Below are 24063 nucleotides of genomic sequence, written 5' to 3'. Positions count from 1 at the left end.
CTCCCTTTGTAACCTATCAATGGGTTCACCTTACCTGCTGCCCAGACAGAGCTGATTTCTCAAGACTGGGGAATCGCAATAGGGAAAGAGTCATTTAAGCAGAGTCGGCCAAGTCGGAGATCAGAGTTTTATTATGACACAAATCGGTCTCCCGGAACATTTGGGGATCAAAGTTTTTAAAGAAAATTTGGTGGGAGTGGAGGGACAGTGAGTCAAGGAGTGCTGATTGGTTGGGTTGGAGGTGAAATCCTGGGCTCTCCCAGTCTTCCTGCGCAGAGTCAGTTCCTGGGTGGGGTACAAGATCAGATGGGCTGGTTTCTCCATCTGGGTAGTGCCGGTTGATCCATCAAGTGTAGAGTCTGCAAAACATCTTAAGCATTGATCTTAGGAGCAGTTTAGGGAGGGTCAGAATCTTTTAGCCACCAGTTACGTGACTCCAAAGCTATAATTTCTAATCTTGTGGCTAATGTTAGTAGTCTAGTCCCCAGGCAAGAAGGAGGTTTGTTTTGGGAAAGGTCTGTTATCATCTTTGTTTTAAACTCTAAACTCTGAACCAAAGTTGGTTCAGCCTACACCCAGGAATGAACAGGACAGCTTGGAGATTAGAGGCAAGATGGAATCATTTAAGTTGGACTTCTTTCTCTGTCTCTGTCATAATCTTGCAAAGGCGGTTTCACCTTGACATGCTCCCTCCTGGCAAACAAACGGGCAGAGCTGCTTATTCCTTTTATATGCTCAACCCAGAAAGCAGGCACATGAGCCTCACCGGCTGGACTTGGAGCAAAGTCCAGACACTTACCTGATATAATTCATGTGCAGAAGGTTCCAGACATTGGTATTGTTTTTAAATTTTAAAGCAATCAGGTGATTCAATTGAATAGCTGGAGTGAGAATAACCTCGGTATGAAGGCATTCTAAAATATTGGCATTAAAATATTTAACTGTTAAAAAACTGCATGACTTTTTTTTTTTCTGAAAGATTTCTGCATACTGTCTAATTTAATTCTCACATTAATTATCAGAGATTTTGCAGTGGCAGAAACAGGCTCGGAGAGGTTAAGAATATGCTAGTAAGTAGAAGGGGTGGGGGGTTACACCTAATCAGTGTGACTTGAAAGCTCAGAATTTTAATTACTATTGTAGATGTTAGCTTGATTTTCTTAGCTTTTTACTGGGCTCAGAACTCCTTGAAGGGGAAGACTACGTCTTTTTATATCTCTATTTCCAATGCTCAGCATTATGCCCCATGTTAGTTGGAAACAAATGAATAGGATGTGGAGATATAGGAACGCTTTTACACTGTTGGTGGGAGTGTAAATTAGTTCAACCATTGTGGAAGACAGTGTGACGATTCCTCAAGGATCTAGAACCAGACATACCATTTGACCCAGCCATCCCATTACTGGGTATATACCCAAAGGATTATAAATCATGCTGCTATAAAGACACATGCACACGTATGTTTATTGTGGCACTATTCACAATAGTAAAGACTTGGAATCAACCCAAATGTCCATCAGTGACAGACTGGATTAAGAAAATGTGGCACGTATACACCATGGAATACTATGCAGTCATAAAAAAAGGATGAGTTTGTGTCCTTTGTAGGGACATGGATGCAGCTGGAAACCATCATTCTCAGCAAACTATCTCAAGAACAGAAAACCAAACACCGCATGTTCTCACTCATAGGTGGGAATTGAACAATGAGATCACTTGGACACCGGAAGGGGAACATCACACACTGGGGCCTATTGTGGGGAGGGGACAGGGGGGAGGGATAGCATTAGGAGATATACCTAATGTAAATGACGAGTTAATGGGTGCAGCACACCAACATGGCACATGCATACATATGTAACAAACCTGCACATTGTGCACATGTATCCTAGAACTTAAAGTATAATAATAAAAAAAAATTTAAAAAAAAGAAAGTCAAATCCAGCTGTACTAAGTGCCTACCAAAAAAGAAAAGTATACAATATATTGTTATTAAATATAGTCACCATGCTGTATAAGAGATCACTCTTATTTTCCATGTCTAATTGAAACTTTGTACCCTTTCACCAACATCTCCTCATTGCCCCACCCCCACCTTGGCTCCTGGCAACCACACTATGCTTCTATGAGTTTAACATTTTTAGATCCCACAAATAAATGACATCATGCAGAAAAAAAATTAATTTATTAAATTATAGAAAAATATTTCTAACTTTGGAAATAAAATTATTAGCATCAATAACTGAGTACATAAAGGTTTATTTCTTTATTAATATAAAGTAATTTGTTAGTTTTGCACAAGCATGCCACAGAAAGCAAGTATATTCAGAAGTGACAGATACATTTTAAAATAATAAATATACTCCCATCTTTTCCTTTCTCTTTATCACTGTACATAGATGTAATATTCCCTTTACCATAAGCCCACTTTTCCAATTATGGACTTGTATTTCATAGGCATTTCACCTATATTCTTGGAGAATAATTTTTGAAGGAGGTAGCGTAATGTGGAGGTTAAAAGTATAGTTTTGACATAATATATTAGCTGGGCTACTATGGGTAATGTAATCTCATAAAATTACTATGGGTAATTCCTAATCTGTGAAATGAGATACTAGTATTACTGTCTAAGGTTGTTGTGAAGATTAAATGAGATAATAAAGATCTTACTAGAATGACCATAAATAGTCTGTACTTGATGAATGTTCACAATATCAGTATTAAAATTTTTATTATCATTAAAAGGTTTAAAATGTGAGCTGCATTCAAAGGCACTTTATTTCCCTAAATAGCAGCAGGAATGTTTTTTTGACAAGTAGATGTGGGCAGCTACCTATCACTCTTCTTGCCTCCCTTTTCACCCATCCTTTGCCAGTCACATGTTGGCCTCCCTTCAAATCCCAGCTCTATCCACATCATATGGGTAGGTCATAGCAAGCAGCTGCCAGTTTTCACCACTCTCCACATGTATTTGAAGTAAAGGAAATGTATATTTTTGTTGTACCCGAATTTTAGACAGTGTCTTGGGCACCGTAAGGAGATGTATATTTTTGTTGTACCTGAATTTCAGACAGTGTCTTGGGCACCGTCTGTGGGGTGCTGGGCCAGTGCAGGCAGAGGGCCCAGGAACCAAACTGAGGGGCTGAGGGATGAGGTGGAACATGAGATCCCCCTGGCCATTCTAGAGAGGGACCCTCAGGTGGGTATGAGAGATTCAGTCTACAGAATCACTTAGATATATCTGACATCTCTTTCTAGATGATTCAGTTGAAATGGGCACCATTGTTTTACAAGAAGAGTCAGGGATAGCCTAATATCATACACACATTCTCATAGGAGTTTCTCTTATTTCTTCTTTCCTTCTGCCTTGGGCAGAGTATTCTTCGTATTAAATATTTAGCCTTGGAATGAAACCATGGTGCAGTCAGGGAGGGGAGGAGAGTGGTGATGGGGAGATGGAGAAATGGAAGCCCTGGAAAACAGAATGAGTGACAGGCTGTGACACAGGTAGGGGTTTGCCTGGGATCCCTTGGCTATAGCTTCTCTTGCCTTTATGATGGCCAGGACCCAACAAATTCGTATTCAGCCATTTCCATGTGATCACCCAGGTCTCTCTGGGATATGATGTCTCAGCCTTCCTAGAGGCAGAGCTGAATCGTGCCTTTATAGGTGCTACACACTCAAGAGAATGATTCTCTCTCTGTGTGTAAGTCAAAATGGTAAAAATACTCAACACAGGTAAAGTCCAGCAAGGTTTTGAGTTTAATATTCCCTACGATGCTTCTTTAGGGACTATAAAATATGAAATGCTTTCATTTTTTTTTCTCTCTGTCTTGATGTTTTCAGTATACTTTCCTTTCAGAGAACACGTGTCTTGTTTCAACGGGAAGCTAGCAGCTTCAGCACTGCTGGGAGTACCAGGTTGTACTAGGAAAATGTCGAATGGTGCCCATAGTTACTGCCTTCATTCCTCGGGAGACTTGGCCAAGGCCAAGAGGTTCTATATGCCTGGATATGAGGCCTAGGTACCTCTGAGAAGTTGGACACCATGGCTTGACCATGGCCTTTTCAAGTTGGCCAGGGAGCCTGCCACTGGAAGAAGATTGAGTTAAAAAACTAAGTTTCCCCCTAGATCTGGACCAACATTAAGCTATGGTATGGTTGACAGAATATCAATCTTTTTTTTTTTTTTTTTTTTTTGAGATGGAGTCTTACTCTGTCATCCAGGCTGGAGTGCAGAGGCATGAACTTGGCTCACTGCAACCTCCACCTCTCAGTTTCAAGCGATTCTCCCTGCCTCAGTCTCCTGAGTAGCTGGGATTACAGGCACCTGCCACCATGCCCGGCTAATTTTTATATTTTTAGTAGAGACGGGGTGTTGCCATGTTGGCCAGGATGATCTTGAACTCCTGACCTCAGGTGATTCACCTGCCTCGGCCTCCCAAAGTGCTGGGATTATAGGCGTGAGCCACCACACCTGGTCAAATATCAATATTCTTTAGTATGGGTGTATAGACTTAATAAGGGAAGATATGTGTTCTCATATTCTGACACCTCTAATGAATTCCATAGTACATACAGCAAAAAAGAAATAAAAAAAGCATTGTTAGAATGTGGGCTATAGATTTGACTTAGTGAAATGGTCCAAGTCTTGCTTGGCCACCAGACCGGCTCTGGGAAACCCATAGGTGATGGGTGGGAATGAAAGAAGGGCTCTGAGATCTTCTTCTCCCAAAATGAAATCTAATTTAAATAGATAGTTTCTGTCAGCTATTTTTGACAACTGGGTTAACTACTATTCTCATTTTCCCTTCTCAAATAGTAGTTTTCTTTGACTCTTGTTCTAAAAAAAAAATGCATATGAAATTTTAAATTAGCTGCTCAGCTAGCCAGTTTCTGGAAGAGAACTATCTGCAATTTGCACGTTGGCCTGATCCCTCCTTCTATCTGGGTCAGAAGTTTGAGGGTGAGGAGTCTGAGTCCTGGTGGAATATCTTTTAACAAGTTGCTGTTTTGTTGTGTTTTACGGTCCTCAGTATGACTTCTGGATATATTATATTTCTAGCACTGTCAGTGCTAAGTGGGTTCCCTGCTTCAGCCTGGGGATCAGAGTGGGGGCAAGGGGTGATGTGAGGTGTAGAGTGGGTGATTCAGGCACAGCTTAAGAACCAGGGCCATTGTATCTGCTGGTCTCTTCTTGCACATCACAAGTCTTCTTTGCAGACATAAACCACTTCAGAGAGGGCACTCTCCTGCCTCTCAAACCGAAGCTTGGATTGAATATTGATGCATCAGAAAGAAGTATCTGGTTGGCTGTGTTTACTCTATCCCATGGTGAGGTCTCTCTCCCGCAAAGCTAGGCACGAAACAACTTCTCTGCTTTGGGGTTTCAGAAGGAATCACTCATCTCCCAGCGCCTGGGTATGAATATAAGTCTATATTTAGAGTAGATATCTGGGAATTTAGGTGACAGGAATTAGGCATGGATATTACCTCCTAGTGATCTTTCAGAAAGACAAATCTAATCATCTGACTTCTGTGCTTAAAGATCACTGATGGTTCCCCACTGTACAGTGAATAAAATGCATACTCCTTAAATGACAGCCAAAGTTTTTTAAAAATAAGCTTTCAGCCAAACTTAAAGCTTCTTCCATTGGTCAGTTTTCAAACCCTATGTCCCAGTCAACCAAACCATAGGCCATTTCCAGCAGACAACAGTTTATTTTTATCAAAATCCCTTTGTCCTCTTCTGTGGAAATGAACAAGCTAGTTCTAAAATTTATATAGAAATGTAAAGGGTCAAGAATAGCAGTCAGTCTTGAGAATGAAGCTCTTGGAGGACTTACGCCGCTAGATAATCAAGACTCATTGTAAATGCACAGTATCTAAAACAGAGTGGACAGATCAATGGAATAAATTCAACAGTTAGAAACAGACCAACACACATAGGGGTGCCTGAATTCTGGCATAGGTACATGACAATGAACTTGAGAAAAGTAGTCTTTTCAAGAAAAGGTATTGGGTCAATTGAATGTCCATATGGAAACTACAGAGGACATTGTGCCTAATTTAGCAACAATTTTCATATGGATTGTAGATTGTGAAAGGTAACAGCTTCTAGAAGCAAACATAGGAGAATATCTTCTTTACTTTGTAGTAGGTGAAAATGTCCTTAAATAGGGCATAAAAACCACTATCATTGAAAATTAGACTATATTAAAATCCAGAACTTTCATTCATCCAAATCCAACTTCAAAAGAGTAAAAATTGAAGCCATGGAGTGTGAAAGACTGCAATATATGCAGTCATGTACTACATAACAAAGTTTCAACGAATGATAGACCACTTATAACGGTGGTGCCATAAGATTCTAGCACTATTTTTTTTCGTTTCCAATCCACATTTTATTATTGTCTTTAATTTATTGAATACAAGCAAGAAAATTATTTCCTTAATAAGTGAGAATTATTCTGCAAGTATTAAATTTTACTTTTGGAAAAGTATTATAATTATTCTATCATTAGTTTTATCGTTACTTTTAAAATTTTATTTTATTTTATTTCAATAGTTTTTGGGGAACAGGTGCTTTTTGGTTACGTGAATAAGTTATTTAGTGGTGATTTCTGAGATTTTTGATGCACTTGTCACCGGAGCAGTGTCACTGTACCCAATATAGCCCTTTATCCTCACTCCTTCCAAGTTTTCCCCGAGTCCCCAAAGTCCATTATGTCATTCTCATGCCTTTGCATGCTCATAGCTTAGCTCCCACTTATAAGTGAGAACATAGGATGTTTTGTTTTCCATTCCTGAGTTAATTCACTTAGAATAATGGCCTCCAGATCCACTCAGGTTGCTGCAAATGCCATTATTTCATTCCATTTTATGGCTGAGTAGTATTCCATGGTATATATATGCTACATTTTCTTTATCCACTTGTTGGTTGATGAGCATTTAGGTTGGTTCCATATTTTTGCAATTGTGAATTGTGCTGCTATAAACATATGCATGCAGGTGTCTTTTTCATATAATGACTTCTTTTCCTTTGGGTAGATACCCAGTGGTGGGATTGCTGGATTGAATGCTATTTCCACTTTTAATTCTTTAAGGAATCTCCATACTGTTTTTGAAAGTGGTGGTACTAGTTTACATTCCCACCAGCGTGTAAAAGACTTCCCTTTTCATCACATTCACACCAACATCTATTATTCTTTGATTTTTAAATTATCGCCATTCTTGTAGGAGTAAGGTGGTATCTCATTGTGGTTTAATTTGCATTTCCCTGACAATTAGTGATGTTGAGCATTTTTTCATGTTTGTTGACTGTTTGTATAGCATCTTTTAAGTAAACAGACAACCCACAGAATGGGAGAAAATATTTGCAAACCATGCATCTGACAAAGGATTAATATCCAGAATCTACAAAGAACTCAAACAAATCAGCAAGAAAAAACAAATCATCTCATCAAAAAGTGGGCAAAGGACATGAATAGACAATTCTAGTACCACATTTTTGCTGTACATTTTCTCTGTTTAGATATATAAATACCATTGTGTTGCAGCTGCCTACAGTATTCAATATGGAAATATGCCTTACAGTTTTGTAGCCTGGGAGTAATAGGCTGTACCATATAGCCCAGGTATGAAGTGGGCTATACTATCTAGGTTTGTATAAGTACAGTCTGTGATGTTCACACAATAATGAAATCACTTAACATATTTCTCAGAACATGCCCCTTGTTACGTGATGCATGACTGTGTATCCAATGAAAGATTTATATCCAGAAAATAGAAAGAACTACAAGTCAATAGAACATAATGTACAACTCAATAAAAAGCAAGTAAAAAGTTTATATAAACACTTTATAAAAGAGAAAACTCGAATGCTATTAAGTATATGATAAGGTGTTCAGCACGATTACTATCAGAAAATGCAAGTTATACTCATAGTAAGATGTCACTACATACCATTAAGATAGCTAAAATTGTTATAAACTGAAAATATAAAATATATACATATATATATTTTTTGAGACAGGGTTTCACTCTGTTGCCCAGGTTGGAGTACGGTGGCATCGATCATACCTCACGGCAGACTCAAACTCCTGGGCTCAAGTGATTCTTTTGCCTCAGTCTCCTGAGTAACTGGGACTATAGGTGTGCACCACCATGCCAGGCTAATTTTTTGTTTTTTATCTGTAGAGGTGACAGTGGGGATCAGAGTCTTACAATATTTCCTAGCCTGGTCTCAAACTCCTGGCCTCCAGCGACTATCCCACCTCAGTCCCCCGCAAAGTTTTGGGATTACAGGCATGAGCCATCGTGCCCAGCCTAATATCATATATTGATCAGGAAGAGTAGCACCGGAACTTTCTCACACACTATTGGAAGGAGGGTAAACTGGTAAAGTCACTTCAGAAAACCATTTGGTATTATTTGCCAAACAATTCAATTTCTAGATAAATACTTAAGACAAATGCATGCATATGTGTACCAGAAGATGTTACACACTAGCATTATGATCGCCTAAGACTGGAGGTGACCCAAATGTCTATCTATTGATAGCAAAATGCGTGAATAAATTGTGACATGTTCACACAAAATATGAAGGCCCTTGAATGCCATGGGAAGGGACAGGACTTTAATCGTTAGATAGTAGGACGCCATTCAAAGCTTTTGAGCAGAAGGACAAGATAAAAACTGTGTGTCAGGAATTTACATCTGGTAATGCTATGTAGAGAGGAAATTTTTACATATTGGGACGTAGATTTTTCTTTTCAAAAAGCCCTCGTAAATAACTTTTTTCAATGGGCAATCTAAAGTTATGCAGTGTTTTTTTTTTTTTTCTTAGCATAAAGTGTTTTCATGTTGAGACGTTTCCACTTCAGAAAATTGTACCTAACAACGCAGAGTATGCTCTGAATTTCACCTTATCAAACTCTTGTTTCTTGCAAAGAATTTTCCTGCTCAAACATCAAGAGCAAATTACCATAAAAAGTAGACTATCAGTGGATTTAGCTACCTATACTTTCAACTATAGACTTTATGGTGGGTATTTTTCTTCTCTGTATGGTTTGATTAGAATTCTAGCCTAAGAAGTCACAGTTGTCAAGGTTTAGAGACATTTTGGTTACAAAAATAGAAATAATTTGGCTGGGCACGGTGGCTCATGCCTGTAATACCAGCACTTTGGGAGGCTGAGGCAGGCAGATCACCTGAGGTCGGGAGTTCGAGATCAGCCTGACCAACATGGAGAAACCCTGTCTCTACTAAAAATGCAAAAAAATTAGCCAGGCATGGTGGCGCATGCCTGTAATTCCAGCTACTCGGGAGGCTGAGGCATGAGAATCGCTTGAACCTGGGAGGCTGAGGTTGTGGTGAGCCAAGATCGTGCCATTGCACTCCAGCCTGGGCAACAAGAGCAAAACTCTGTCAAAAAAAAAAAAAAAAAAAAAAAAAAAAGAAATAATTCATGAAGAGAGAAAGCTCACTTCTTTATTTTGAAGTATTTATTTAGTATCAAAGTTGTCTCTGATTCTTAGGCTATTTACCTACATTGCAACATTTACTTGGGGAATATTCTTTTAAAACGGGTCAGTTATGTGAGAATGAGAAAGACAAGAGAAAATCTAGATTTGTATCATTTTTGGGTTTTATTTATCACATATAATTACACGTTACATATTACATGCAGGAAACTCACAATACAGCCTAATATGTTTATGTATGCTGGTACATCAAGAATAATACAATGCAAACATTTATATATTTTACATACAACTATCTTAAACAGTCAAATAGGAGTAATGTAAAAATAATTTAGTGAATTGTTCACTCTTTGATATACTAGTTGACATTTTGATCTGCACATGAGACTGTTATGATTTAGCAGGTAGTTCTTTTGAAAGCTACATCTGATCATCCTGTCCTACCTGGAAATGTGCATAAAATGTGAAATAATAGCTTTGTCTCTACTGTAAATTAAAATTTTTATTTTTCAATAGTAAACAGACATGATGATGGAACTAACACACTAATGAAGAGGAAAAGAAAAAAAAAAAACCAAAAACTTAAAAGAAAAACTCCCAGACCTTCAAAAGGAAAACAATGTTGTGTTTTTTTTTAAAAAACATTCCTTTTTGTGCATTATCACAACAAACAATATATGTATTTGTCTCTCTTTTCCTGGCAGGGTCATATAGGTGAAATACAGGTTCCCAGGCAAATATTTTTGAAAAGCAGATGTGGGGAAAGAGCTTCAAAACACACACAGAAAACACGTCGTGCTCACTGTCACAACTGTGGATTTCATACCATGTTTTGAAAGGTGATTGTGTTTTTATTTACTTGGATACACAATCCGTCAAACAGAGACTATTCTAGACTTTTTTATTTTAATACGACCAGTTGACATTTCTATGTCCTGTTTAGGTATCTGGACTACTGTAAATTAAAATGTCACCCTGGCAAAGAAGCTGAATCCATGTGCAGAGCAGCAGGGGTCTAGCTTTTATTTCACCCCCAACACTGTCAAGGAAACGAATTAATTCTGCCCTCTTTCAGACTCAGGAATACAAGCAGCTAGAAAGAGGACAATGGGTGGAAGAGTTGATTGCTTATGTTAGGTTTGACTTAAAGCTATAGAATAAAGAAGGAACAATTCAGTTGCCATTCCTATTCCTGGAGAGAAAAAATAATTTGTGGGCAGGAGTCTGTTTAAAATGTCTGAATTGAATCAACCATAAGAGGATCTCATTTACTCAGATTCTTTACAATATTTTGATTTTTTTCCCCACGGAAACATTATAGGTATCTTTTAAAACCAACGGTTATTAGTTACCTGAATTTCAAATGCAATTTAAAACATGGAGGACATATTTTATTTTATAGTGGAAATTATATTTGGGTAGCAAAAAATGTGTCATTAATGTTATAAAAAAAATGACAAATGACAGAGCACCTAATGTTTAGACTTACTTTTTTTTATTTTTTAACTTTTCTATGTGTTATGTTTGACAGAGTAGTTTTTCAATTTTTTAAAAATAAATCTGCCCTTGCAGGGTTTCTTTTTTTCATATAACATAATAAAATGAAAACAATAAGATCACTCATTGTTTTACATTTTCAGAATTGGTTATTTAAGTATGTAAAAGTTCAGGAAATGTGTTGCCAGGGGAAGGATGACAGTGAAAACTGGCATTTTTTCTTTAATTCCCATTTAAAGTAATGGAAATGTATATGCCAATATAAATTCCTATTTATATTGGTATATATATTCCCTTTATATATTCTATTTATATTGGTAGATATATTTTCGTGGAATGGCAAATATACTTTCATATAATGGTACTAAAATGCCATTATATGGATATACAATTAGTATATAAAGGGAATATATATATTAGTATTTCTAACTTAATTCCTATTAAATTAATGGGGATTTATAGGCCAATATTCATATAGGTATGTCTAACACTGAAATTGTTATGGTAGGAGTATTGAATTATAAATGGTAGCATTGAATTTTATGGATTCAAGATTTATGAAAATTTAAACATTTCCGGCCGGGCGCAATGGCTCATGCCTGTAATCCCAACACTTTGGGAGGCAGAGGCAGGCGGATCACGAGGTCAGGCGATCGAGACCATCCTGGCTAACATGGTGAAACCCCGTTTCTACAAAAATACAAAAAATTAGCTGGGTGTGGTGGCAAGTGCCTGTAGTCCCAGCCACTCGGGAGGCTGAGGCAGGAGAATGGCATGAACCTGGGAGGCTGAGATTGCAGGGAGCAGTGATTGAGCACTGCACTCCAGCCTGGGCGACAGAGCGAGACTCCGTCTCAAAAAAAAAAAAAAAAAAAAAAGAAAAGAAAATTTAAACATTTCCATGAAACCGATGGTTGGGTAGAGATAAAATAATTTAAATTTCAAATTAAGATTTAGACAGAGTAAGTATAATTGAAAACAAATTGTAATTTTCAAGTTTACTTCCAGAGTACAAATGTAAATAACAAGAGTGCAAGTGAATTATTGATGTTGGACTTTCAAATAAGAAGGTAAGCTTTTGGTAAATTGTATTTTAGTATTGATTGCATTTTATTTTGATTACAGCTATCATATAATTCCCACGGGTCCATTTCACTGTGTTGTGTGTGTGTGCGAGCGCATGCGTGTGTGTATGTGTGTGTGCATGTGTGTGTGTGCTGGGGGGGTGTTGGTGGCAAAGTACACTTAAAATGCAAAGTGCCTGACTGATAAGAGAAACTTCAACCAAACCAGCCATTTAAAAAAATCACAGGTGTCTTCAAAAGCTTGAGAGGCTGCAGAGCAATCCCCAGCAGTCTGGGAGCTCATCAGACCTTGAACTAAAGAAATATGTTTCAAGAATAGATATAGAACTATTTTTCAAATGAATGTAGACGTTCTTATGAGAACTAAAATACACATCTGAAATTATTATTGACATTTTAGTTTTTCCATTATGATTTTTTGTAACAGTGCTCACTAAAACTCAATTATGTGGAAGTCTCCAATCATATATGAGGCTGACATGAGGTTCCTATACTTCAAAATATTAACAAAACACAGATATAAGTTAAAACTCCTATTCTCTTTTGACACAATAGAGCCAAACTGACTTATGTTTACAGATCCGATTTAACATTAATTTCCTATTTTTTTACAAAGATCTCTGTCCACTATGCAAAAACAGAGCTAGAAGGAACAATTCTAGTTTTTAAATTTATGTCAGAAACAGCATAGCTATTATCTGGCAGTTCCCATTTATCAGAGCCTCAGCTCTGCATGAGGTATAAGGTAGCCTTTTTCCTCAATGATGTCTTTGTTTGCTCAGTCTCCAGCTGTCTCTGTGGTAAACCAGCTAGTTCGAGAACAACCTGCATGATTGCTTCAACTGTCTTCAGGATCAATACGAAAACAGTCACCAAACTGATCTCTCAATTTCCTACTGTGAGTTTCAACCTTACTATGAGAAAAACAAGACTTAAAAGAGGTGCGCGTATTTTAATATGCATGTGCACATTCATGGGACAACCTACATCCTGGCACAAGGAGCCTCAATGGACTGTCCCAGTTCTTAGCCTTCACTGGAATTTTGCTGTGGTGAACATTGCTTCAAATAAATGGTCCTTCAGCCATTATTAGGAATTGTATTAAATAATTTGGTGTATAGATTTGGTTATGATAAGATTTAGTTAGAAAGAAGGAGTTCATTATAAAAGTGAAAAAGGAATCCCGTAGTCAGAATTAACTCCATCCTCATTTTATTCTTCTAATACATGGGTAAAGTTTATTAAGAAAACACACAAATCGCTGGGCAGCTCTTCAGGTAAACACCAGTTTTTCTTATTATTATTTTCCCCCAGTCCATGCGGAAGTTAAATGATTGATTTACAGGTAGCAAGGGGATCCTGAGAACACTTGCCAGATGACTATTTGTAATACTGAATTTATAAATCCTGGAAATGCTCTGTTATTTGAACCTAATTTATACAGCTGCAGTAGCTTGCATGGAAAATACTCTGCTGGGAAGTAGGCCTATTGGTTTTCTCTGGTCCCTTGAGAAATAAGGGCCATGAATTTCCATAAAGCAAATGAGTTTTGAGTTAATACAGCAGTGATCAGTTACAGCTCCCCACTGAGACAGAGCACTGGGTGAGCCTGGGGGCAGACAGGAACAAATTGTATTACAGCCAAAGAGAATTATAGGAAGCCCTTGTTATTTTCCTGTTTTCTGAATGGACCCCTGCAGAGGCAGGAACAGGCATTAGGAATCAGGTTTGCCACCTGCAGAGATGCAGGAGAACAAGAATCAACCCATGGATTTCTTGTGCTAGTCAGGATATTGGAGATTGAATTCTGACTGGTTCTAAGTCAAAATGATGGAGAGAAGAGAGTTGTTATTTAGTGAAAGCGAGGGGTGGGGAGGTTTGTAGCTGGCCCACCGCAATGTCAAAACATGAGCACAGATACATGTTAACTGGTGGTGTGGACCTCCTAATCTAGTCTGGTAGTTCTCATCCTGAGTGCATATCTGTGTGATGACAAACATTTCAGGGACAAGTAAAAAGTTTTAAACACAACAACAAACAAATAAGCAATGGCAACAAAAAACGCAAACAAAAAAAAACAAACAAAACCTCCCCCCAAACCCCTAAACCCTTACAGGGTAGGCAAGTAGTGGATAGGTGCTTCTGAAAACACCTAACTGGCCATTTTATTCAAATTCACTTTATAAATGAAACCTCTTCTTTTGGACGTCTCTGGCGGAATCCTTAGATGATCATGGCCACTGATTTCAAAGCATGACATCTCAGAACACAGCAAAGAGAAGCCACATGTATCACTATGGTAGGAAAAGTGTAGAATTTAATACTGCATCTCAAGGTTGCATTGTGCGATGGAAACTTTGGGCACATAGCATGGCATGTGGCACTCTTTTTTTTTTTTTTTTTTTTGAGACAGCGTCGTTCTGTTGGCCAGCCTGGAGTGCAATGCCGCAATCTCGGCTCACTGCAACTTCCTCCTCCCCAGTTCAAGCAATTCTCCTGCCTCAGCCTCCTGACTAGCTGGGATTACAGGCGTGCACCACCACGCTTGGCTAATTCTGTATTTTTAGTAGAGATGGGGTTTTACCATATTGGCCAGGATGGTCTTGATCTCCTGACCTTTGTAACACAAGTTCTGCCCTCCTCAGCCTTCCAGAAGTGCTGGAATTACAGGCGTGATCCACCACACCCAGTCGGCACTTTTTTATTTGGGGAAAGTAAGAAGTCTAATATGTCACCAGCAGGACCCACATGTTTACCTCTGCTGGGAGAACCTTTGAGACTTTACTGAAGGCTGTACACCTGTCATTGAGCCTTCCTATCACAGAGCAGTGAACAACCTTGGTAGCCAAATCTACCCTGAAGATGAAAAGAGTCACCAGCTGATTCTAGGCTTGGTTGTTTCGGTGTTACAGCAGTGTAGGGTGGTGACATTGCCACCACAACCAGATACAGACTATGAAAAGCACTTCTGCAACCCAGAAACCCAGCTCCTAAGGGAACCAGGGAAGGAGAGCCTATAAGCCATTTGAATTTTGCAAATATTGGGTAGTGTTGGGACACTTCTGCCCTTCTTGAAATAGGGGAAAATAAGAGTTATTCTCCTTCCCAGAACTTCTTTGTCTTTGTCCTCTTGGACAGTGAAATCACAACCATTATGTCACGCAAATGTAATCTCCTCTCCCTTCTCTCTGGTCTTGTTAATTAAAGCAGTTTTGCTGTGCTTACATTAATGAAACTCACTCATGTTGTTCAATGAATATGGCTATGTTCAGTTTTACCCAGACTCTTAGGAAATCAGTTGTCTCCTTTATTTCCTCTTTTTTCTCTTCTCCTACATCTTCTGTGGTTTATATCACTTCTCTCATTTCCATTTGGTATTTTGTAACCTTGTGTATTTATTGAAACAGTTCTAGCCTCATTGGACAATGCAAACTTAAATAAAATATTTATGCATTTGAAGCAAAAGAGCGTAAGTTTAAGAGACTTGAAAGCAAGTGGGATGTGATAGCCTGCTTTCAACTTTTAGGTCCTTTCAAAAATCAGATTGCAAAGGAAGTTGTAGGTAATATTGGAAACCACCTTTCTCTGGAAAGTTTTTGTTGCTAAACTTTCCTATTACGGTGTTTGTGACAATAGGAAGATGAATTTTCCCCACTGTCTCAAAGGGCCTCTGTGCTCTCTCTTTATAACCTAAAACAAATGCTTATTTTTTCTTATGAGTATGCTTATGCTAAGAATGTAATACTTTTAGTTGGAACTTAAGCAACAAAACTCCGAATCTAAACCTGTGTAATGAAAGAGGTTTATTGCTTAAGAGGTTTAGGTTTTATGTACACAATTGTGGGGCAGGTAGAAAACTATATTTGATTCATGAAATAGCTTTGGATGACAATAAATCATTGAGATGTATGATAGAGGCAAATTCAGGTGCCATTGAAATTGTCAGTAGCCCCCTACATGGGATATAATTAATATTACTGTTCTTTCAAAATCAAAAATGAAGATACATCATCTGAAAAATATGAATATATCCACTCTTACCCTGAAACATTTTGGGCTGCTCTGGTTAATATTGGGCAATTTTTACACTAACAAAAAACTGGTATAGTTTTGTGTTGCTCCCACAGGACAGAAGTTTTCCTGAAACACGGAGCTGTAAGACTGTCTAGTGTAGCTGCTTGTGCTTGGCTGTGGCCTTTGGTCGGTCCTGTACCTGGTCTGAGAGATTCTACAGAAATTGCAACTTTGAATAGACTGCTACTTGCTCTACAAAACGTCTGAGTGTTTTTAGAGATAATTTCTTTGGATAAAAGGTAGTGAGGTGAACTACTTTCTCTAAGTAGCAGCAAGGTGTGTTGGCAAATCATTCCAATGGTAGAATGGTTAACAGGAGTAAGCTTTCATCTTTTTTCCTTGCCCTCTATTATTTCAACTTGATTCTTACCTTGCTCTTCCCAAATAAACAATAAACTTTCTGTGTTGTCTGAGACCCAGTAGTATGTTCTAGGAGCATATTAATGTATTGCAATAAAGTTTTACTTTAGTTTCAAGCATATAAAGTACTTTTGGATGCAAATGGATTAAATACTTACTGTTTTTTGAGTCTGAGACAAAAAGGAAGGTCTCATCCCTTGTGTCACAGGAGATCAGAGGATTGTTTTCCATAGGTATGCGATTCCTAGGAATTAATGTCTAGAGCTCTAACATCCCACTCCATACCTGTGGAAAACCACTTCTTTTGTAATTTTTTAAAGTTTAGGTGTGATTTCAAGTGCAGGTTTCAATGAAGTTCTCAGTACAAGGTAACAGGAAATGCAAAGTGAGTTGAAAAAGTATATTATTATATTTGCATAAAATGCATGATGGGAAAAACTCATAGAAAATTGATCTTTCTCTGAATATCTGCCTAGGATCTAGAATAATCTTTTCATATATTTGAGTCAGAAGATGCTTTCAAAAATTGATAAATTTAATTTTAATGATTTCTGAGCTCTTAAAATTCCTTTACAAATGTATACACTGCATTTATTCAATATTGTGTGGAAAGTACCCTGTTACAAAAGTACCTTTAGTCCACTGTCAATCTACTTTTCGTCCCTTAAAATCTCAGTGTCAACGGTCCTTATATTTGTAATTCAAGTGTCAGAGGTGTTTGAACCAGAGCGACTCCATCTTGAATAGGGGCTGGGTAAAATAAGGCTGAGACCTACTGGGCTGCATTCACAGGAGGTTAGGCATCCTAAGTCACAGGAAGACATAGGAGGTTGGCACAAGGTACAGGTCACAAAGACCTTACTGATAAAAGGATGTGGTAAAGAAGCCGGCCAAACCCCACCAAAACCAAGATGGCAATGAAAGTTGCCTCTGATTGTCCTCACTGCTCATTATACGCTAATTATATTGCATTAGCATGCTAAAGAAACATTCCCACCAGTACCATGACAGTTTACAAATGCCATGGCAATGTCAGGAAGTTGCCCTATATGGTCTTAAAAGAGGAAGAATCTTCAGTTCTGGGAATTGCCCACTCCTTTCCCAGAAAACTCATGAACAATCCACCCCTTGTTTAGCGTATAATCAAGAAATAACCGCAAAAATAGCCAACCAGTAGCCCTTGGCACTACACTGCCTACAGAGTAGCCATTCTTTATTCCTTTACTTTCCTAATAAACTTGCTTTTGAGGGAGAAAAAAGGACAAATCAGTTAGGTAGACAGCTAAGACTAGTCCTTGGAGAAGCAGCCTGCCTGAAAAATCATAGCTACAGGCAAAAATGGAGCAGCCTGGGGAAAACTCAGACTGTAACTGCTGCACTCTTAGAAAGTAAGGCCCAGCACAGAAGCCTTTTGTTCACTGTGTGATTAGTGGGCTCCCAGGAAAAAGTTTCCTGCTTTTTTCTGCTCTGTGGGAACTTCCACAGGGAGGAAAAGGGGCTTACTTAAAACAAACCCACAGTTATACAACAAGAGAAGCTATGCTTTGTGCTTGCCTAGAGACATCCCGTAGCTGCACAGATAGAGGCAGTTATACAGACAGCTTTTCGGATAAGAGAAGTTACTCAAATAGCTACAGAGATGAGAGGAGTTTCTTACGAAAGCTTTTGGATTCAGCTGTAAAAACAGCAACCCACTTGGGCTCCCATCTCTGCTAGAGAGAGCTTTTCTCTTCTGCTTATTAAACTTTTGCTCCAACCTCACCCTTTGTGTCCATGCTCCTTAATTTTCTTGGTTTTGAGACAGTGAGCTCAGATAACACCTTTGACAACAAGACCATTGATCCTGACCTGTTTCACTTTCACTTTACTCTATGGACTCCCCTGAATTCTTTCTTGCATGAGGTCCAAGAATCTTCTTTTGGGGTTTCTATCAGATCCCTTTCCAGTAACAGAAGTGCTTAGGACACAATAATATTGTTTGCATTAAATTGAACTTGACTCATCTGTCTACTGTTTTAAGAATGGTACTCAATATGGGTGGTATTGCATAACAAAAGGTTGAACATTTGCCACACAATGCAGCTCACAAAGCTATCTACATTTGGTTTTGCTTCTGGAGCAGTTTGTAATGTACACAATTCCTTGTACTTTTTATATTTTGATGATAGTGAAGAACATTGACTATGAGTTGAAATTATTTGTAATTAAATGGATTAAATGGCTCTTAAATGGATGTCCAAGAGTTGGACTCTTTAATTGACTTTTGCCTTAGACTCTACTTGCAGTGGTCTTAAATGCAGTCTGCATGCCCTGTTCTATGACTGTGGATCCTGAACCATACCAAACTGGGGGAAACACAGTGGTTAGAGTTGTAGTGGCCCAGGCATTTATGAACTTTTATGTTCTTACTCTTCTCCTGAGCCCAAGCAATAGGCCAGGGAGTAAAGAATTATGTTGAGAATCCAGGCAAGAATCTTGATATTTCTACAATGACAGTAGGGATTCCTTGAGAAACCAGTTTTCTGTTGGTGGATATTTCTATGAAGAGGATAATATTTCTTCCAGCAGCAGTTTTTTTTTGGTTCTGATTGACCTCAAGAATTGTACAACCACAACTTAGGTGTGTGTGGCCAGTTGAGGAGCTGAGAAACTTAAGCTACCATGTCCTATTCTTAGGTTGCTTTGGCTAGAACCCTCTAGAATTTGTAAAAACACAACGGATAGTATCAGCTTCTGCAGTATTCATGGCATAAGCTGGAGAAAAATTTCTAGTGCCATCTTATCTTGGTAATTGCCAGTAGATGGAGAATATGTCCATATAAAACTGATTATCTTTATTATATGAGAGATGCAGTATGCATCTTATCATTTCCACATATTTAGATAAAACATTTAATTGAAGCATTATCAAAAATATCTTGTTTTTAGCTTTTAAACATATAAATAGACTTAAGTAAAGACTTTGAATGGTTTGGGGACTTTCTGTTAAATGTGGTCAGAATCTTTGCAGAGGTATTTTCTTTGTATCTTAGCTACATTTCATATCTATGTTTCTGAATTTCAACTTTTGCCTGGATCCTGAGATGTAAAGGGCATGCTGTGATAATGTGGGAAACAGAATTTGCTAGCATCTTTTGGGTAATATTAAATGAGCTAAGTGAGACTTTTTCAGTAATAAAATTTGCAAGTGAATGGATATCAGTTTTATCAACATAGTCATATTATTGAAGGAAATGAATGCTCTCTTACCTACTCATAGCTGTGTCTTAGAAGAGTTTATTTTAAAACTGCAACTGTCTATTTCAATGTTGAGAAGTGTCTCAAATGGCCAGATTAGGAGTTCTCCTTCTGACAGCCCCATTGGGATGCCATTCTATCACAGAAGGCTCCCCTTAAGGGACTTCCTGCCTTCTCAAGGAGATTTCTCTCAGGGTTTAGCGCCAAAGAGGAGCAGAGATTGTTCCCAGTGAATTCCCCAAGTTTCCCTTGTTGTTGTTTTGGTGCTGATAGTTTTCATTTATAATTTTCACTGCACATAGGAAGCATTGGCTGCCTGGTAGGCCAAACTTTTTGTATGTATTATGTCACTTAATCTTAACCGCAATTCAGTAAGGTTGCTATTATCATCCACGGTTTTAAGAGAAGACTGAAGCTAGGAGAGCTTAAATATGTTGCTCAAAACCATAAAGTCGAAAAATTTCAAACTGTATTCAGACGTTGGTTTGCATGACCTTGAAGCTCAAATTTTAGCTTCTTCGCTATACTCTTTTATTCAACATCATCAAGCTGTTAAGGTGGGTCTACAATGTTACAGCTAGAGGCTTAAAACAGAAGTATGATCAAATCCCCTTCTGAGGACAGATAGTGCCTTCCTATGGGGACATTAATAGCAGGGTCCTAGGGATTCACAATTGCCCCAGCCAAGTCTCTTTCCTCTTCTTCCCTTTCTAATGATTGGCAAGGAAAGACGGATGAAGGAGCAAAATAACAGTGGAGACTGAAAGAGAAAATACCACTAACTGCTTGGGACAGAATAAGCTAGAAATTCCACAGCAAGTGATCAGGTGAAGAAGCAAAGCTTCCGCCCCATATCTATAGTCTGCATTTCTGGGATACCAACCCAGAAAGAAATCACATCCTTAGGTAAGGGTAAAATTAGAAGGAAGAAAAAAGCAGAATATTCCACTTTCTTTATCTTCAGATTTTATCAGAAACCTTAGCCCATCTAGTTGAGTTGGGGTTGTTATGTCTCTACTTGCCTTGGAATTGCAAGGTGGTTCTAGCAAATTTACATTAAAAAATGGTTTTGAATGAAAAATGTTGACAATGCACTTATTTATTATTTACTTTAGAATGTCTTATTTTAAAAATAACCGCCTTTATTGTGTATTCTGCATAGAGTCTCAAAGATGACATGGAAGAAACTTGTTCACACGCATGACATTTGTGGAAAAAGATAGATCAGGTCCTACTTGAAGGCAAAGTTGCTCTCAACAACTTGCCAGATAATTCGTACTAGGAGCTGGTATTAAGCAGAAACAATGTTTGTCGAAAAACAGCCTGATGAGCAAAAGCAATACTATGTCATCCCTTGAGAGAAACCATCATAGCCCATGAAAAGCATGAATTTTCCTCCTCTGTTATTTACATACAAATATTACGTTGTACTCTGTTTGAATTATCCATTTTACTTATGGAAGCTCTAGTAGTGTATATATGTAAATATATACAAACTAGTACACTTTTTTAACATTCTAAATCTTTTTAAGGTCCTAGTTTTAGCTACTTTTGTCAGAAAACAAAAAATTAAACATAATATCTATTATGGAACATAATATTTGAGAAATAGAGATTATTATAAGCAAACATGAAACTTCATCAGAAGGAAATATTAGAACACTTATTTTGGCTTTTGTTTTTTCCCATCTACTGGAGAGATGGGTTGAGTCCACATAACTATAGCCAATAGATCTGAGAGTAAATTCAGTTATTCTGATCCCGACAGCTGTTTTCTAGAAGCATCGCTTTTGGATATCTGGCACATATTTGTGCCTTGTCAGATCGATGAAGAAATACAAATTTTACAATGGAGTCTTCTGGCAGATTGTAGACTCAGGAATACTCAGAAGTCAGCAGCCTAGTTTTTCACTTGTATCTTCATAGATAACTACAAGGGTTATTTGACTAGTTTAATCAATGCTGACAAAAGTTCAAAATGGAGAGCTTCTCGGCATGGGCCATCTGACTTGGCTGTCTACCTAGATCAAGTAAAATGGGTGATTGCCAAATCTCTACTGTGTTTCACAACAAAGAAAATCAGTCAAAGAGGAGAATTGTCTTAGAGAAACTATTTAGAAGATTGACACTTTACAAAGGAAATCTTGACATTTAGCAGAGATCAAAAAGACCAAAATATTGGTGGTAACATTATATAAACACAATCTTCAGGAAAATATTTTTGGGCCATTGTTAATATTTCACATCCAAGTAGCTACACAGGATTGAAAAATAGATGACACACTTCCTTATATGGTCATTTGAGTCTGTCTTGAGATTATGTTTATTGGATCTATTATTTTAAAAAAGTTTAAACTGTTCTGGCAATCAACAAAAACATCTGCCATTTTATTACACTGATTCAAAAGGCATAAGGATTCTGAGCTGAGTTAAAAAAAGAAAATAATATGTGGGGAGCATGCGGTATGGAGAAATCAGTGAGAAATAAAGAGTACATTTTAATGCTTGACTTCCTGCATGGATGAAGTGATGAGCTCATTGACTATTACCTTTTGTGAACACTTAAATAGGAGCAAGAAAATTGCACATTTAAAACTGGGGAACAAACCACTGAAAGCCTAAGAATGAAAAATCCCCTATGATGACTCTTTGGAAGTATTTGCAGTGCATGAGAATCAACCTTTCTACAGCTGACACATGACTGTGGTTTAGATTACCTTTCATGCTGATCTCTTCCCTTGCAGTTATGGAGCTAGATGAAAGAGATGTTATTTTTTCAAACAATACAAAACCAAGAAATGGAGGTGAAAATGATGCCTTAGCCAGATGCTAATTTTAAGGTAAACGTTAAAGATCTAAAATAGAATAATGGATCCATTGCCTTGCAAAGCACTAGAAAGACTCGGACCTTCCGTTCAAGGTGCTTTGATCAGAGGTAGCATTTACTTTATGTGCTTCTATGGTGAACTTAACAAAAGATGGTTTTTCTTTGATGAGGTCGTAAATATTTGCTTGAGCACAAAATATTACAGACAGAAGGGTCACCTTTTATGATGACTTTAATTCACATACCACAGTGGGTTTTGGTTCCATTGGCTGTCTTGCACAAACCGGACTCCTCAGTGTGGTATACTCCTTTCCTTCCAAATGCTCCACTTACTTTGGCTGTCCCTCTAATGTGCAGAGCAGAGTGGCCAGAGAGGAAAGAGGTTGGACGACCTAAAAGCAGGCACTTTCTTAGAGAATTAGAGCCTCCTACACTTTCTTGAAGCAACCTGCTTCCACATACATGGTGGCTTCTAAGCTTGGTGAAGGTCGGAATGGCATGAGATCCTGTTAGGGCAATGGAGAAGTTTCTGCTTCCAGATTTTCTAGCTGAAAGAAGAGAAAGAGCAAAGACAGTGAACATTTCAGATGTGGTTGCAGCACACATTTATTGAGCATCTTCTGCCCATAGGAACTATACTGAAGACCTTCTCGTATACTTTCACCTGCAAGTTTCAGTTTCTCTTAAATGTCAAGACATTAATCAATCTCTTCAGACATTTTGAATAATCTTCTGGCTCATTATGAATATGCTCTTCATTTGTGTATACTACTGAAAACAACTGTATAGTCATTGTAGAGATATTATTGATACCTTCCTTGAAAAAATACCTTCTAATCGAAACTCTTTCTCCCTCTTTGTTACCCTCTTCCTCCCTCTTTAGCCTCAAATCATTTATGACTTGATCAACATTTTGAAAGAAAAGCAATGCTTTTTTCAGTACTTCTGATCTTCTTTATTTCCAGATAAAGATATTTTTATTTTTACCCAATTCTCAAAATTAATGATATTTTTTCCTGTAACTGATTTGAATTACACCCCACCTGATCGCCACTGTAAAGCTGGCATATGTGTTGAACAGTAACAAAATTTGCTCAGACACATGGAAATGTGACCTGGTATTTTCAGGTAAGGAAAGAGGACTGTGGAAATATAACAAGTTTTGTAATTAACAAATAATTTTTGCTATCATTCATTATAATATTGCTGAGGAGAAAAGCAGATGTTTGTATAATAAGTGTAAAAGGGTAAAAGATCATTTTTAAAAAATTTTATTTTGGTAAATTTGCTTTATCCATGTGCTTTACCATCTGCTTTATCTCTCTTTCTATCTCTCTCTCTCTCTCTCTTTCTCTTTCTCTCTCTCTCTGTTTCTCTCTCTCTCACACACACACACCCCATCTTTTTAAACCATTTGTTGCTTCACCCTTAAATATTTCAGTACATGTTTTCTAATAATAAAGAATAGGTCAGGCCATTCTCATTTTAGGGAGAGGCA

General features: G+C 37.8%; 1 protein-coding gene across 3 annotated transcripts in view; it reads right to left on the bottom strand.

The window, feature by feature from the left end:
• Positions 1–9637: 9637 nt before the first annotated feature.
• LOC105478704 (opioid receptor mu 1) overlaps positions 9638–24063 on the bottom strand; it is a 102012-nt gene continuing 87586 nt past the window's right edge. For all 3 annotated transcript variants that reach the window (XR_011623475.1, XR_011623476.1, XM_011736267.2), the window contains one exon: positions 9638–23113. Coding sequence is in view for 1 of the 3 variants with exons in the window: in XM_011736267.2 (XP_011734569.2) it covers positions 23075–23113 (39 nt within the window). In the remaining 2 variants the exon portion in view is untranslated. The remainder of the gene's footprint in view (positions 23114–24063) is intronic.

This window comes from Macaca nemestrina, chromosome 5, assembly GCF_043159975.1.
Source record: "Macaca nemestrina isolate mMacNem1 chromosome 5, mMacNem.hap1, whole genome shotgun sequence".
Lineage (NCBI taxonomy): Eukaryota > Metazoa > Chordata > Mammalia > Primates > Cercopithecidae > Macaca > Macaca nemestrina.
This window is presented reverse-complemented; position numbering and strand designations above follow the sequence as displayed.